Source organism: Armigeres subalbatus, chromosome 2 (assembly GCF_024139115.2).
Source record: "Armigeres subalbatus isolate Guangzhou_Male chromosome 2, GZ_Asu_2, whole genome shotgun sequence".
In the NCBI taxonomy this organism is placed as follows: Eukaryota; Metazoa; Arthropoda; class Insecta; order Diptera; family Culicidae; genus Armigeres; species Armigeres subalbatus.
In genome coordinates, this window is record NC_085140.1 from 166,599,798 (window position 1) to 166,614,841 (window position 15,044).

At 42.7% G+C, this 15,044-nt stretch overlaps 1 protein-coding gene across 1 annotated transcript in view; it reads right to left on the reverse strand.

Annotated features, from left to right (window-relative positions):
- Positions 1 to 13,422, reverse strand: part of LOC134209359 (uncharacterized) — a 137,730-nt gene extending 124,308 nt beyond the window's left edge. Inside the window, exons 1-5 of the mRNA XM_062685346.1 lie at positions 13,320 to 13,422; positions 13,001 to 13,209; positions 4,178 to 4,677; positions 2,926 to 3,231; positions 1,466 to 1,633 (exon numbers count right to left, since the gene is read on the reverse strand). Coding sequence (XP_062541330.1) covers positions 1,466 to 1,633; positions 2,926 to 3,231; positions 4,178 to 4,677; positions 13,001 to 13,209; positions 13,320 to 13,422 — 1,286 coding nt within the window. The remainder of the gene's footprint in view (positions 1 to 1,465; positions 1,634 to 2,925; positions 3,232 to 4,177; positions 4,678 to 13,000; positions 13,210 to 13,319) is intronic.
- Between the last annotated feature and the right edge of the window lie 1,622 nt (positions 13,423 to 15,044).

Consider the following 15,044-nt stretch of genomic DNA (forward strand, 5'->3'; position numbering starts at 1 on the left):
TGGTTTTTTAAAAAATGCCTATATGAGTTTCCGCAGAATTTCTTATAGGGTTTTACAAAGCAATTTCTAATGAAACGTCAAAAAAATCGTAGTTTCTCTTCAGGAACCCACCAAGAACTTTTTTAGTCATATTTAACCAACTTTTAAGGAAAATATTCAATTTGGTAAGTCATCGTCTTACTCAGCGAGAGCTCATTTTAGTTATGTTCTATTGAGATTTGTGCATACAAGAACGCGAGGTGGGGAGTAAACTGTCCATTGTGGTTGTCATTAGTGGATTCCATCGTGAATGTCCTTCCAGGATCGAAGGGTCACAGCAGGTGAACGAACTGCAAATTCTCTAAATATATTAGATATGCAGCCGCTCAGACATTGCCCAATTGTATATGTAACTCAAAGAATAGTAGTTAGAATTTTTCTGAAATTTAGATATATATTGAGAAGTAAATCGACTGGATTCAAAATTCTGAATTAGGAAAGCTTTTTGAAAACAATTTTAACAAATTAGTCCTATGACACCGAAGTCTAATTCTCAATATTGCTCAAGGGTTACGAATAGTGAAGCAGAATTCGTTGTTAAATTTCGTTTCATCAAAATCAAAGAATAATAAAATAGTTTCAATTTAAATAACATTTTGAGGTACTTTTTAGTCTCGCTGGTAATTTACTATGGAATGTGCTGTTTGACGATCGATCGAATATTACAATTTTAATCCACTGAAGTCGATTTTTATACGAGCGATTTGTACCTTGTGAATCAAAACCGAGTGAATTAAAAAATCCGGGTTAAATTGATTTTTTTAGCCATTGATTTTTTCATCCAAGCCGGTTCACGCCGACGCCGCCGCCGGGGCAAAAGTGACCACTACGCCGCCGCTGATTATATGACCGGCGCACAGGTCTACTGCTAATGTGGATAAACAACGTGGAGCCCAAGAAGAATTGGTCGACGCTCGCAAGTCGGTCAAACCGTTTTAGAGTTAAATTATGACAAACAAAACTCTGATATAGATGTAGTTATGGATTGTGACCATTACAAAAATATTGAAAACATATTTACAGCCACAATCATAACCTTTTGTAAAAAAGAACAATGCGCTGTATTCTGTCTGTTTGCAAGCATGCTTACTCACGTAACCGCGAGAGAGAACTCCACCATTATGTATATATACTGCACCGTTCACCTTCATTGAATTGTTTCATCAATAAAAAGAAATACAGCAAACTACTGAACTGCTGAAACTATTAAAAACTAAGTAGCTATTGAATTACTTCTGAAACTTTTTTATTTCGTTTGTTCAGCTATGTTCAAATGTGCTTCCATCCCAATGAAATCCATGAAAAAGAGTCGTGGGAAGGAAAGGGTTAAAATAATGTATAGTAAATGTCACAGAATGAATCAACGACATTGTCGGAACATTTTGTCAAATCCTTCACACAAACATTTCTCGGTTCTATTACTTACCTTTCTATGAACGAACGGGTCGTGTAGCTGACCACCCGGTGCCGCTCCTGTCGGAAGAACATCGGCGACCCTCCGAGATCGACTTCCCGCCTGGCCAGTGCGCCAATCATGCCGTCAAAAGTCCCATTCCGCAGATAGCCCCAGCTCTTGGTTCGTCTCATAATGAAGCTATATGGCAGGGAGAAAATGGGAAAATGATATCGGCTCGTCGTATGTGATGGTATATTTTATTAGTACCGTCAACTGGGGGGAAGATGATCATTGAGGTGAAGATGATCATTTGATGTGTCAGTCAAAAGTGCCTAATTTTTTCATGAAACGGTAGTCAACAATATTCTTTGTTCAAGTAATGTTACCGCTAGGTAGAAATCCGAATTTTTCGGTTATAATCATGAAAATGTATTTTGTGGAAGAAAGAGAGATAGTCATAAATGACGCTATTTTCGTTTCAAATATTGACTTCGTAGACTTCTTTACGTAGTAAATTCAACATTCATTCAAATAACCTAGTGTATTTTGACTACTAGGTCATAATGATTTTAGTAGAGCTGTCTTGATCAACTTCACCCCAAACCAGATTACTCAAAAAATGTGTGATAATTTAATTTATTTTAATAAATGCGAACGCATTTCAGAAAACTAAAGCTGTTGATTATTGCAACGTATAGCAGTACATGTTTTGAAAATATTTGTTTCGATTTAAAATGTAAACACACATTGTTATTGCATGTTTTGTCTTAAAAATGATCATCTTCCCCCCAGTTGACGGTATCAATTTTGCGCTGGCTCTATACTGTGTCCTGTCCATTGTCATTGGTCCATCGGCCCCGGTCCAGCGATAACAGATTGGGTACGAAATGAAAGCATGGGAAAAACTGGGACACGGATTTTTCTCCACCCTTTCCAGCTGATAAGGTTGTATTGTCGCTGCTGGAAGCTGGATACTGCAGAGAGATGAAAAACTAGCACAGCTGCTGGCGAATGTCATGATGATCGCACATTCAAGTCATCATTATCGTCCATAATCATCATCAATCATGTGTGAAAGATGAATAGACCGGGGCCGTAGCTTTATTGAGACACACTGATGGTGCCATAAATAACTTTATGGAAGGTGGAAAAGTTAATGCTGTTTGGTTTATAGATTAATTTGTACTACAACTGGTAGAGTCATGGTCTCGCAAGGGATATTTAAGACTGGGAATATACATAATAAATTTGATTTATTCATTCAGCATATTTTGCTGCCACACTGGTTGAATTAATTGCTAATAATAGTCCCATCATGAAATCAAGTTTTAGATTGGTACTGCGAGCGGAGTGTGTTTTAGATGCAATAAAGTCTTTATTTTCCAACTAATGTCCTAGTCAACATATTTAATTTTAGTTAACTGAACTATGTGTTTTATTAAACTTTTGATCACAATTTGCTCCGCTGAAACTGGTTTTTCTACACTCACCTGAAATTGAAATAGTTTTTCAAATAGCTCATCAACCCGAAGTTGTACCGATGCACCGAGTCCAGGTGTGTATTTTTCGGCGTCGACAGGTACTCTTCAAATGGCTCCCGTGGCTTCTGCGTTACAACGGTCATAATCTTCAGCCTAAGCCCGTTCATGTTTCTACGGCGCACAACGGTGCTGTCCCGAAAACGCACGTACAGCAGCCCAGCATCGCCAACATCGTTTCCGCCACAGGCTTGATCCGCGGTGTAATTTCCCATGGCGGTTACGTTCAGCTGACCTCCACTAATGAAGCCTGGGTTCCTGGAAGCGCAAACACAACGACAACAGTGATTGGGGATCAAATTAGGCTTCAACTACCGTTTATGGCTACTAATGGTTCCGAAAATGATTTGCTGTTTAGCACGGAGAATGCCGTACAACATAAGCATTTGATATGAAATGAATATTATAGCTTATATTGTGGCATTGAAAGATAATTTATATTTTAAACTGCGCTTTTCATGTTACACCCAGGTTTTTTTACGCAGTTGGAATTCATTAATTTCTCGGTTAACTTGAACTTTCACAGTCAAATACCTCCTGATTTTTTTTTATTTTTTATGAATTTTTTCGTGGAGTTAACTCATTGTTTCATTGACGCTGAAGGTCTTAAACGACTGAAACCAAACCGTGTGAAAAAACCTGGGTATATTTAATCCAACCAATTATTATAATAAAAGCATACTAGTGCTAGAATACTTTAAAAGATTGACCCTCATGTGCTTCGTGGTTTGTGGAGACATGTTCAACAGATATAACATTAATGATGTCGACTTCCAACGATTTTCGCGATACTTGAACAAAAGTTTGTTTATTCTTAATCAACTACACGATTGCATTCCTCATTTGTAGTTTCGTTTAAAAACTGGCAAAGCTTCCTTTGTATGATGTAGTGTATCTTACGTAGAATGTATAATAATGTTCACTTCACAGGAAGTTAAGAATTTTTCTCACTAGAAAAAAACTTATATCGGATCTGATTGATCAAGCTACGCCTTTGCTCGACAAATTTATATTCATCAACAATCATTTGCACTTGAATTTTTGCTCGTCATGTGTATCTGAAACAATGTAATGAAAGCCCTACCACAACGCACATGATAGTGGTTAAGCTTTCCTTATTCTAATGCGGCTTGATTCTAGGATACCATCCAATCTATGCGGCCAAGGAAAAAACGATGCACTTTTTGTTCTGCCTATTACGTACCATATATCGAATAGCGCAAAGGTCCGATAGGATGCATCTGCCTCCAATGCTTTTACCAACGTAATTTCCGCGTTGATACTGATGTTCATTGTTTGGAACCGACCGAAAGTTTCATCAACAACATCGCCATCAGCCGGACCAGCATAGTAATAATCACAAGCAGCAGCAGCAGGACCAACATCACCATCATTACCGTCATCGTCATCATCGGCGGCAGCATCGAGCTCACGGTCCAAGCGTCCCATACTTGAACCATAATGTTCACCGCGAGGGTTCGATGGCTTTGTACAATTTTCCAATGGGCAAGTGTTGACCGTACGGCGGATTGGGCCGTGTTCGGACCGTAATCGGTACTCCCGCGTCCATCGTTCCGGGTCGGATGCGGCCAGTGCTATCGTTTCGGCGGTTGCATCGGTGGCGCTTGTGGCGTTGTTGATGTTTGGTTTTTTATCAATTATTAACCAGTGGAACGAACCGTTGAAAAGCTCGTACCGAGAGGCCTGTAAGTAACGATGAACAGATTAAGCGAGTGTTCGGTGTCCGTAAATTTTGTGGCTTGTTGAAGGTATGTAAATAAATGGCCAACTGACATGCTCGTTGGTGGTTAATTGTACAATACAACTTAATCATCTTATTTATCAGTGATATTTTCCAAAACTCCAATCATTAGATGACATCAAATACAACGTACCACTTTCAAATATATATTTTATCTAACTTGTGAACTTGCTAAGTAGAGATGCTGCAATAATATTTTAAAATAACAGACAGACAGACGAGAAGAACGTTACCAGAAGCCGGATGTTGGTGTCGGGTACCCGATCGAATAAAGATCGGTACAAGGAAGCAAGAGCAGCCGAAAAACGAACCCACCACAGGAAGAAAAAAGAGTACGAAGAACAATTTATAAGTGAGGCGCAGGAAAAAATGGAGCAGAACGATATGCGGAGGTTTTATGAGTCTGTCAATGGCATGCGGAGGAAGACAGCGCCATTTCCCGCCATGTGCAACAACCAGCAAGGGAATTTGGTGCCAGATAAAACCGAAGTGGCTGCCAGGTCGAAGCAACACTTCGAGACTTTGTTGAATAGTAAAAGTGACGGTGCATTGGTGAACAGAATAAATATTAGCGACGATGGACAAGCTATGGAGTCACCTACTCTAGATGAGGATAAAAAAGCTGTTAAAGAGCTGTTAAACAGTAAGGCTGCGGGGAAGGACCAGCTCTCGGCTGAGCTTCTCAAACATGGCAATGAGCAGCTTTATGAAGTTCTGCGCCATATTATGTCGAAAATAGACTAAGACTAGGAAACGCCTGCTAGTTGCTTGGCCGGCCTCATTTGCCCTATCTTTAAGAAAGGGCACAGACTGGAGTGCGCCAATTACCGAGGAATAACCCTCCTTAATTCGGCGTACAAAATTATGTCCCGTGTTCTGCTCAATAGATTGAGACCGCTTGAAGAGTCCTTCGTCGGCGAATACCAAGCAGGTTTTCGTAAGGGCCGATCAACGACGGATCAAATGTGTACCCTGAGACAAATCCTTGATAAATTCTGGGAGTACAACTTGCAGACACATCATCTGTTTATTGATTTCAAGGCGGCGTACGATTCAGTGAAACGGAATGAATTATGGCAAATTATGCTTGAACATGGTTTTCCGACGAAACTAATACGGCTGATTCGTATAACGTTGGACGAATCGAAATCAAGTGTAAGGGTTGCGGATTAAATATCGACGTAAATTGTTACCTTAGATGGATTAAAGCAGGGTGATACACTCTCGAATCTACTGTTTAATATAGCACTCGCGGGAGCGAATAGGAGAACTGGTGTGCAAAGAAGCGGTAACATTATTACATTGCTCTTGGGTTTTGCGGCCAATATCGATATTATCGGGATTGATCGCCGTGCCGTGGTTTTTAGTTTTTTAAATACCCCCTGAATTTTATTTAATTTTTTTGTGAATTTTTTCGTGGGGTTAACTCATTGCTTCATTGACGCTGAAGGTCTTAAACGACAAAAACCAAACCGTGTAAAAAAACCTGGGTGTAGAACATTTATTACGTAAGGGATCCCTCAAAAAAAAAACAATTTCATTTTTTTTCAGTGAGGAGCATTTGCTCCGATAAATATTTTAAAACCCCAGATTAATCCACCTAGCAGTAATGATGCCTTTCTCGTTCATTATAGAATATAGTGAAAAAAATCACATTAAAAAGGTCAAAAAGCTCTTTGGGGAATAAATCACAATTTTTCGATCATTTTGCATGTTTTTGCATTGATTAAAATGAATTGTCACCATTTTTGAAAAAAATATTTTTTGTTTACATCCTATAATCATCGGAGGAGAGATCGTCAGTTGGGCAATTTTTTATTCACGAAAATTTCTCACGAATAGCACGCTTGAACAATAGTTTTATTTTTTTGCCTTTCTCGTATACTAAGTATACGGTAAAGGCTATATGATCGCTCCAAAAACAAACTTTTTATAGAAGGCCCGGAGACCCATAGTGTTATATACCAATCGACTCAGTTCGACGAATTGAGGTGATGTCTGTGTGTGTGTGTGTGTGTGTGTGTGTGTGTGTGTGTGTGTGTGTGTGTGTGTGTGTGTGTGTGTGTGTGTGTGTGTGTGTGTGTGTGTGTGTGTGTGTGTGTGTTTTTGTTTTTTTTTTCTTCCTAAACAATGGAGGGGGAATCTGCTCAACAGGCATCCTGGGTTGACCAGGAAGTGCTGGGTTAGGGGCCACCTCCAATGAGGGAGGCAGGACTGCATCCCCGACCAGCTAAACCGTTTCCATTGTCACCAAGCCCATCGTCCCTTCGGTACAACCAGAAAGTAATGCTTCAAAGGGGGGCCAGTGCATGACGCACCCTCGAGGTTAGCTGCGTGTCCTTGCAGCATCGAACATCGTGACTCGCTTTTTTAGAAGAACACCATGGTATCGTGCCAGCGCATTGCCGGCTTTCCAGGTGGCCTAACTACGCCCTATGTCCTCGGAAGGTGGGCAGGGTCGACTTCGCGCCTGCTTCCCTCTGCACGACTGGTATCAGGAATGATGATGCCGCGTGCACCCCAAATTGACCTTTCTGCGATAGGGCCTATTCGCCAGCACACAGAGGGACTTGCCGACGCGGTGCCTATGCCTGCCCCAGCCTTGACGAGGACCCCTTTCCGTCCTCGGGCTCGGAACCCGCCCGGTTGACCGACGCCGTGAAAACGACGATACCATGTTGTTCTTCACGCGGCCACTTGTTCGATAAAAGGATCGAGTTCGACCACAGGGCACCGGTATGACCCATGAAGCCGACTCCGAACCCTTGTACCACCTCGTATTTGCGCCGGAACTAGCCATCCTTGAGTCCACGCGCCACCTTCTATGTAGCTCCGAGACGATTTGGGCGATAGCCGATAAAACGGCGTTCCAGCCAACTTCATCTTCACACATCCTCCGAACTAGGTTGACCGGGGTAGTGTCCAGACCACATGTGGCAAGCATGTGGTCACGCATTGCGCGAAAACGTGAGCACACGAACAACACGTGTTCCGCCGTTTTCTAAACCTGCGCACACCAAACACTCGGGCGAGGCCGAGCAAGCCAGCTGCGTTACCTGCATTTTGATTTTGCAGCACGCTTAAACGCCTTTGCTGGAACAAATCAAACAATTGGGAGGGTTCGTGCAGCATTGTGCCTTATGTCCCTCTAATCCGCAGCTTCGGCAGAGAATGCTTCTGTCAGGGCCTTTGCAGTCCCATTGCTTGTGCCCCGGTTCCAGGCACTTGAAGCAAACTTCGGGTTGCTCGTATATGCGCACAGGGCATACCGACCATCCCACCTTGACGCTCCCTAACTTGACTACCTTGGAGGCGTCCACTGCAGATAGCCGAACCAATGCTACCTGCGTCCCTGCCGGACCTTTCCGTAGCCGAACGGCTGCGGTGGGCGTCTCCACTTCACACTGTCGCCGCAGTGCCGTGACGAGCTCTTCGACTTCAGTGATCTCGTCCAGGTCTTTAACCCTTAGATTCACCTCCGTCGTGAGTGCCCTCACCTTGACCGTCTCGCCTAGGACCTCCTCCGCCAACTTCTTGTAGGCGGCGCCCTTTTGCGAGACGCCCCGCTTCAGCTCGAGTATCATCTCGCCCATCCGGGTACGTCTTATTCGACGTACGTCGGCGCCGAGTTCACCGAGCTTGACGTCACTCCTCATCGCCTTCAAAACATCCGAGTACTTAGCCTCGTCCGCCGTGATGACTAGGGCATCGCCCCTGGAGCGATTGGCGCCTACCCTAGACTTCTTGCTACCCTCATTCGCCTGGGCCTTCTTTTCGGCCCTTGACGTCTTCGGTTTCCTCTTGTTCTTGACCAGGGTCCAGGAGGCGTCATTCCCCTCTATTTCCCTGGTCTGGTGCGGCTGAGAACTTTCAGCCTGCCGTAACCCCTTACCACCGTCTTGCCTGAGTGGACGGACCTTTCCAGGTCCTTCTTCCCCCGGTTTTGGAGGTACCTGACCGGGGTTCAGCTTCCCAGCCCCACTACCCTTGTTCGGGGTAGTAACCCTCCGCGTTTTGGAGCGGCCCCTAAGGAGCTCATCCCCTGGAGACTGTCTCCCACGTTTTTGTGTCTGCTCCGTTGGAGCAGTCACCCCCGACGTACCCGCAAATACTTGAGCCTCAGTCTGGGTAGACTTTGGCACCACCGTCTTCGCTGGCACGCCTTCGGTCGATTCGACCTTGCCCGAGTCCGCGAATCCTTGGGCCTCAGTCTGGGTAGACCTCGACTCCACCGATTTCACGGGTTTACACTTGGCCGTCCCGACCGCCCTCTCCAGCTTGGCGTCCAGCATCGACTTTCGAAGTTTCTGCAAGCTCCTCTTGAGATCCTTGCTGATATTATGCTTCGATGACGCAAAGTCGATGATGGCGTCCAGCTGTTCCGTCGCCACCTCGAAGGCCGAAAGCCCATCGCGTTTGCGGTTCATCGCCTCCACAAGCCATGGGCCGTCAATAACCCCTACCGGCGTTTTTATAGCCGAGAGGAAGGTTGAGTGACCCACGCTGGCGCTGCGCACTGAGCTGCCGACTATTGCCTCTGGCCTCCTAGGCGGAGACCTGAACAACCCACCTCTTGCGAAGGGGTTGTCGCCTACACTACTACCACTAATTGAAGAATTGACTTGGTTTTCCATTTTGGTCCCACGAGTTGCTCGGGAAAAGAGGTCCACCACGTCAGAGCCCAGCATAACGCGGTAAGGGACAATTACTGTGGAGGGTGCCCAGGTACCCCACAGGCTCCGTTAAAGGCCTAGCTCATTATTTCACCTCCCTGGCCATGCATCCCCTCGGCACGGGTCGCTTGACGCCTTGGGATTAGGGGTTAGGGACGATGGTCCCGGTCTAACTCGCAGTGGCCATGGGGAGGGGTCGTCAAGCCCTTGGACAAAGTCCCTGCTGCCCCCAGTGTGTGTGTGTGTGTGTGTGTGTGTGTGTGTGTGTGTGTGTGTGTGTGTGTGTGTGTGTGTGTGTGTGTGTGTGTGTGTGTGTGTGTGTGTGTGTGTGTGTATGTGTGTGTGTGTGTACAAAACGACGCAAAAAATGTCACTCATTTTTCGAGCACTTATCGTCAACCGATTTGCTCGCAAATTGCATTCGACGCAGAATCCTTTCCCATTGATTCCTATTGAAAATTGGCCAGGTCGGACTATGGGATCGGAAGTTATGGCCAAAATACAAATTTATACGTAAAAATCGCGTAAAAAATGTCACTCATTTTTCGGGCACTTAACCTCAACCGATTTGCTTGCAACAAATTGCATTCGACGCAGAATCCTTTCCCATTGTTTCCTATTGCAAATCGGCCAGGTCGGACTATGGGATCGGAAGTTATGGCCAAACTACCTTTTTGCCTTTCTCGTATACTAAGGATACGGTAAAGGCTATATGATCGCTCCAAAAACAAACTTTTTATAGAAGGCCCGGAGACCCATAGTGTTATATACCAATCGACTCAGTTCAACGAATTGAGGTGATGTCTGTGTGTGCGTGTGTGTGTGTGTGTGCGCACAAAACGACGCAAAAAAATGTCACTCATTTTTCGGGCACTTATCCTTATCCCCGATTTGCTCGCTATAAATTTCATTCGACGCAGAATCCTTTCCCATTGTTTCCTATTGAAAATTGGCCAGGTCGGACTATGGGATTGGAAATTATGGCTAAAATTCAAATTTATACGTAAAAACCGCGTAAAGAATGTCACTCGTTTTCAGGCACTTATCCTCAACCGATTTGCTCGCAACAATTTGCATTCGACGCAGAATCCTTTCCCATTGTTTCCTATTGAAAATTGACCAGGTCGGACTATGGGATCGGAAGTTTTGGCCAAACTACCTTTTTTTAATAGAAAAATCACAAAAAAAATGTCACCCGTTTTTCGGACACCTAACCTTGATCGATTTACACGCAACAAGTTGCATTCGACACAGATTCCTGTCCCATTGTTTCCCTATTTCAAATTGGCCAGATCGAAATAAGGGATCGAAAGTTATGGCCGAAACACAATTTTTGTCTTCTGTCTACAAAGTATACGAAAAGTCTTTATGTTCGCTCCAAAACCAAACTTTTACAAAAGGCCTGGAGACGCATAGTGTTATATACCAATCGACTCAGCTCGATGAACTGAGATGATGTCTCTGTGTTTGTATGTATGTGTGTGCGCGAGTTAAAGACTTGGGGGTTCGTTAAAGACTTGGGGGTTTGGTAGAATGGGGAACAGGCTCCATTATGTCTGTTTGTAACTTGAGTTGGGTTGTCCTGCGGAAGAAAACTTGAAAGAGAACAGCGATAGTTATGATAGGGAGGATGGTTGCTCCTCCAAGAATTGACCAGTGTGGGAACTGTACACTGTTACTTTCCAAGCGAAGTAAGTCCAAGTCCTTCCGAGTCTCCAATTGAATGTTGTGAAGGTGTTCCATACTGAGATTAAGTATGTCCCCACTTTTAGTGATAGATAATCCATCCAATGGTAGTTGTATGGGATTTCCAGTAAAGTTTAGGATTTTTCCAGTATATGAAATATTGTTAATACGTATTGTACAGTTATCGTACGTGATCAAATATGATCCGGATAAGATCCTCTCCGTAGCACTACAATCTGATGAAAGAGTGAAGTTACTTGGTACACAAGTGGAGTCCGCTATTTCAGTATCTGCTCGGTCGTAGATAGTGGGGTTCAATGTTTTAACACTGAATTTCGCAGAACGGCAAATCAGGAAAAGATTCTTATTCGTGTGGATTTGTCGTTGGCTATGGAAGGTGGGATATACACGAATCTTCCGGAAAACTCTTTCATCTAATTTTGGCATTTTGATGAATAACACGATCTCTTGTTGGTTGGTGGCTATAGATGTTTTTGCATATGCGACTGCTTCCGATGATGAATGAAATGTAATATTTTCTTTGTCCAAATCTCGTTTTAACGTTTCTATCTCCTTTTTTGTAAGAATTTTTTCGTTCAAGATACCTAGCTTAGCTAACATTATGGTGTCGATTATGTTCTCCAATTTATCATTTAAATTTTTGAGATTGAAAAGAATGTTAATGGAATACAGTTCTGAAGCCTTTGTTTTGAATAACTGAATCGCTTCTTTTGTTTTAAATACCGATTCTTTCAACTGGAGTGTTATTTCTCGATTAATTTTTACTTGCTCGTTATTGTTATAAACCAAATTATTGATGGATGAGTTAATTAATCTTAAATCGTCGGCGTCTGGAGAATCAGCTATAAACTTCCAAACAGTACCGACTGCATCCCATCGTTTATGTCTTTTTGTAAGAATAATGTTTGACAATGAATTTTAAATTTCTTCAAATTTTTGTACAATGATACTGTAAAACTGATTCTTTTATATGTTATCAAATCTTTCCCTGCACTGAGGAAACGGGTCGTATGAACATCATAAGATACTCTTTTGAAATTGCGACATAAGAAAATGTGTTGATTTTCATAAGTTTTTCTTATGGAATTAATTTCATAAGACGGTCTTATGAAATATTTTGAATATATGTAAAAAAATGTAACCCGGATTCGAACCGTGGACGGTGAGATTAGAAGGCGCGTGATTACAGTCGGGATTCGCTGGTTGGGATCTTAATACTTGGGTCACTTTTTAGTTGGGCCTCCGCTGGTTGGGCCGTGGCCCAACTAAAAAGCAACCGTACGTCAAAATTCAATGTAAACACGAAAAACGGGATTGGGCGTCACTGGACATCATTTGTGATGTTCAAGTCAAAATACACGTGTTCAAATGGCTGTCAGTTGACCCAACTAAAAAACCGAATTCGTTAGTTGGGCCGAGGTCGTGGCCCAACCAGCGAATCGGGACTGTACATCACACGCCTATCAACGCCTCAAGAAAGCATCTCGCTGGATAGCCAATATAAATTCAGAATTTGTCAAAACAAGGTCTTATGATTTTCATAATTCCATTCTTATGAAATGTTCTCATAAGATTGGTCCTATGAAAATTGTAAGAGCCATTTTCCTGAGTGTAAGATCATCTATATGGTGTTTTAAAGCGTCTATACTAAAATGATGTATATAATAATTAGATCGCAATTGAATCCTACCAACACCATGATCGTACACATAAATTGGTTGGTCCAGTCGTTGTATTTGTAGTGTCCATGTCTGCGTCAGTAATGTTGTAAATAGTAAAGCCAACATGACCCTTGTTGGACTTCCTGGATTAGGTGGCACTCGCTTCTGAACGTGGGGAACGAAGGCAGGTGTGTCGGAGAGCTCCGTTTTGCTGGTTTCACTACTATGGCTCCTAGCACAGATTGGTATTTATCCTCGGTGTCCTTCGATCCACTTCTCGACGTCGTGATGAAACTACTTTCGCTGGTGTGGTGCGGCTCTTTGAACCGGGAGTACTGATGTTGTTCAGTTTTTAAGATTTTCACTACACTGGCACTTAACAGTTCACAGTCACCTAAGACGATCGATTTATTCACTTCCCGCTCGCGAGTCCCTATTCGGGCGCCAGTTAAAGACTTGGGGGTTCGGTAGTCTTTTTAAAAAATAAAACCTATTCCGTTGAATGCTAACTTAAGACTGATTTATTGCCCTTTCTGATATTACACCTCAGTTCACTTGTCCATAGCAGGAAATGCATACTCAGCTGCCTCGTCCGATCGGTCCGAAGTTCGTCCATCGCCCTCGATATCGTTGTTGCCAAAACCATTTCTGCTGACCGTTCGATGTTACTGTTGCCGTGGTGGTATGTTTTGATGACATCGTTTTACTGTTGCCATGTCCGGGTGACACCGTCGTTAACTCGCGCACCAAAAGTGCGAAAAGTTTAGCTCACTTTTTTGATACTTATCCTCAACCGATTTACTTGCAACAAGTTCCATTCGACGCGGGATCCTGTCGTATTGTTTTCTTTTGAAAATTTGGAAGATCGAACTATGGGCACACAAATTATGGCCAAAATGCTTTATGTTATAAAAAAGCGCGTAAAAAAGTCTAGCTTATTTTAATGCATTTAAACTCAATCGATTTACTCACAACAACTTCCAATGGACGCGGAATCCTATTCTATTATTTTCTATTGAAACTTGGCCAGCTTGGACTATTACCTTAGAAATTATGGCCAGAATACTTTTTGCCTTTCTTGTGCTACAAAGTTGTACCGAAAGGCTTTAATTTCTCTCCGAAAACGAACTATCGGATGCTTCCACACTGATACACTTCCCTCCCTCGTCATACGGGAGTTTGGCAGAAGGACAGTCATGAGATTTATATCATAACAAATATTGCCCTCCGCTCGCTTAATGGGAATGACATTTTCGTTTTCTTTTTGTGTAGTCAGAGCTTCAGTTTAACAAACATCCAAATGTGATATCCATAAAATATATAACTGGGTAAAATAAAACAGGGGTATGAACGTTCAAAAGATTGGAAAAGGAAAAAATGTCGAAATTCTTATTAGCATATTGTAGATCAAGTTGAAATCCGAACCGAGATCTCGCGTTTTCAACTGGATCTACAATATCTTTGCTTGAAATAATCCGATTTTCATATAACGGACAATGAAGTTTTCTTTTTTACTCCTAGCTACTAGCTCATCTACTTTCAAGCAAACACATTTTACGAAGGTCGAGAAAGGCACCATCACCGCTAGGTGGATTAATCTGGGTTTTTTTTCTCAAAAATGTACCCATTATTATTTTAGGGACGACGAATAATGAATGCAGACAATATTTCTACAGATGTTCTAGGTTCTCCAAACCATTCTGGATTTCAGAGCCTTGATCTACCAAGTCAAATTGGCACAATACAAAGCCAATAGCGACCCATGGTGGCCATACAGGCCCTTAGAGGCCATGTGCATGATTTTAGGTTTGTCCAAACTGTATGTTCTAATGGGCTGTCCATATAACACGTGAACAGGTTTTGATCAGATTTAGTAACCCCCCTCTCTCAGTGTGGACAATTGCTCATACAAATTTACAAAAAAAATTGGAACCTTGGACATTTGACATACCACCTTCCCCTAAACTGTCCACGTGGTATATGGACGGCCCCTACATTCTCCAAATCATTCTAGAGTTCAGACGGATTGGTCTACCAAGACAACTGTGCTCAATAGTGTCCATACAAGCCCATAGAGGTCATGCACATTAGACCTCTTCATGTTTTCAAAAAGTATCAAAAATTCAACCAGTCAGCCCAGAATCACAATTCTTATGCTTAAATAAGTCTCCTGTCAAATTTTCAGCTAATTCGGATAAAATTTCGAGGTGGCTCAAGTCGATTTAGTGTTTTTGGGCTATTTTCAATTTTGGAAAAAATCTAATAAGA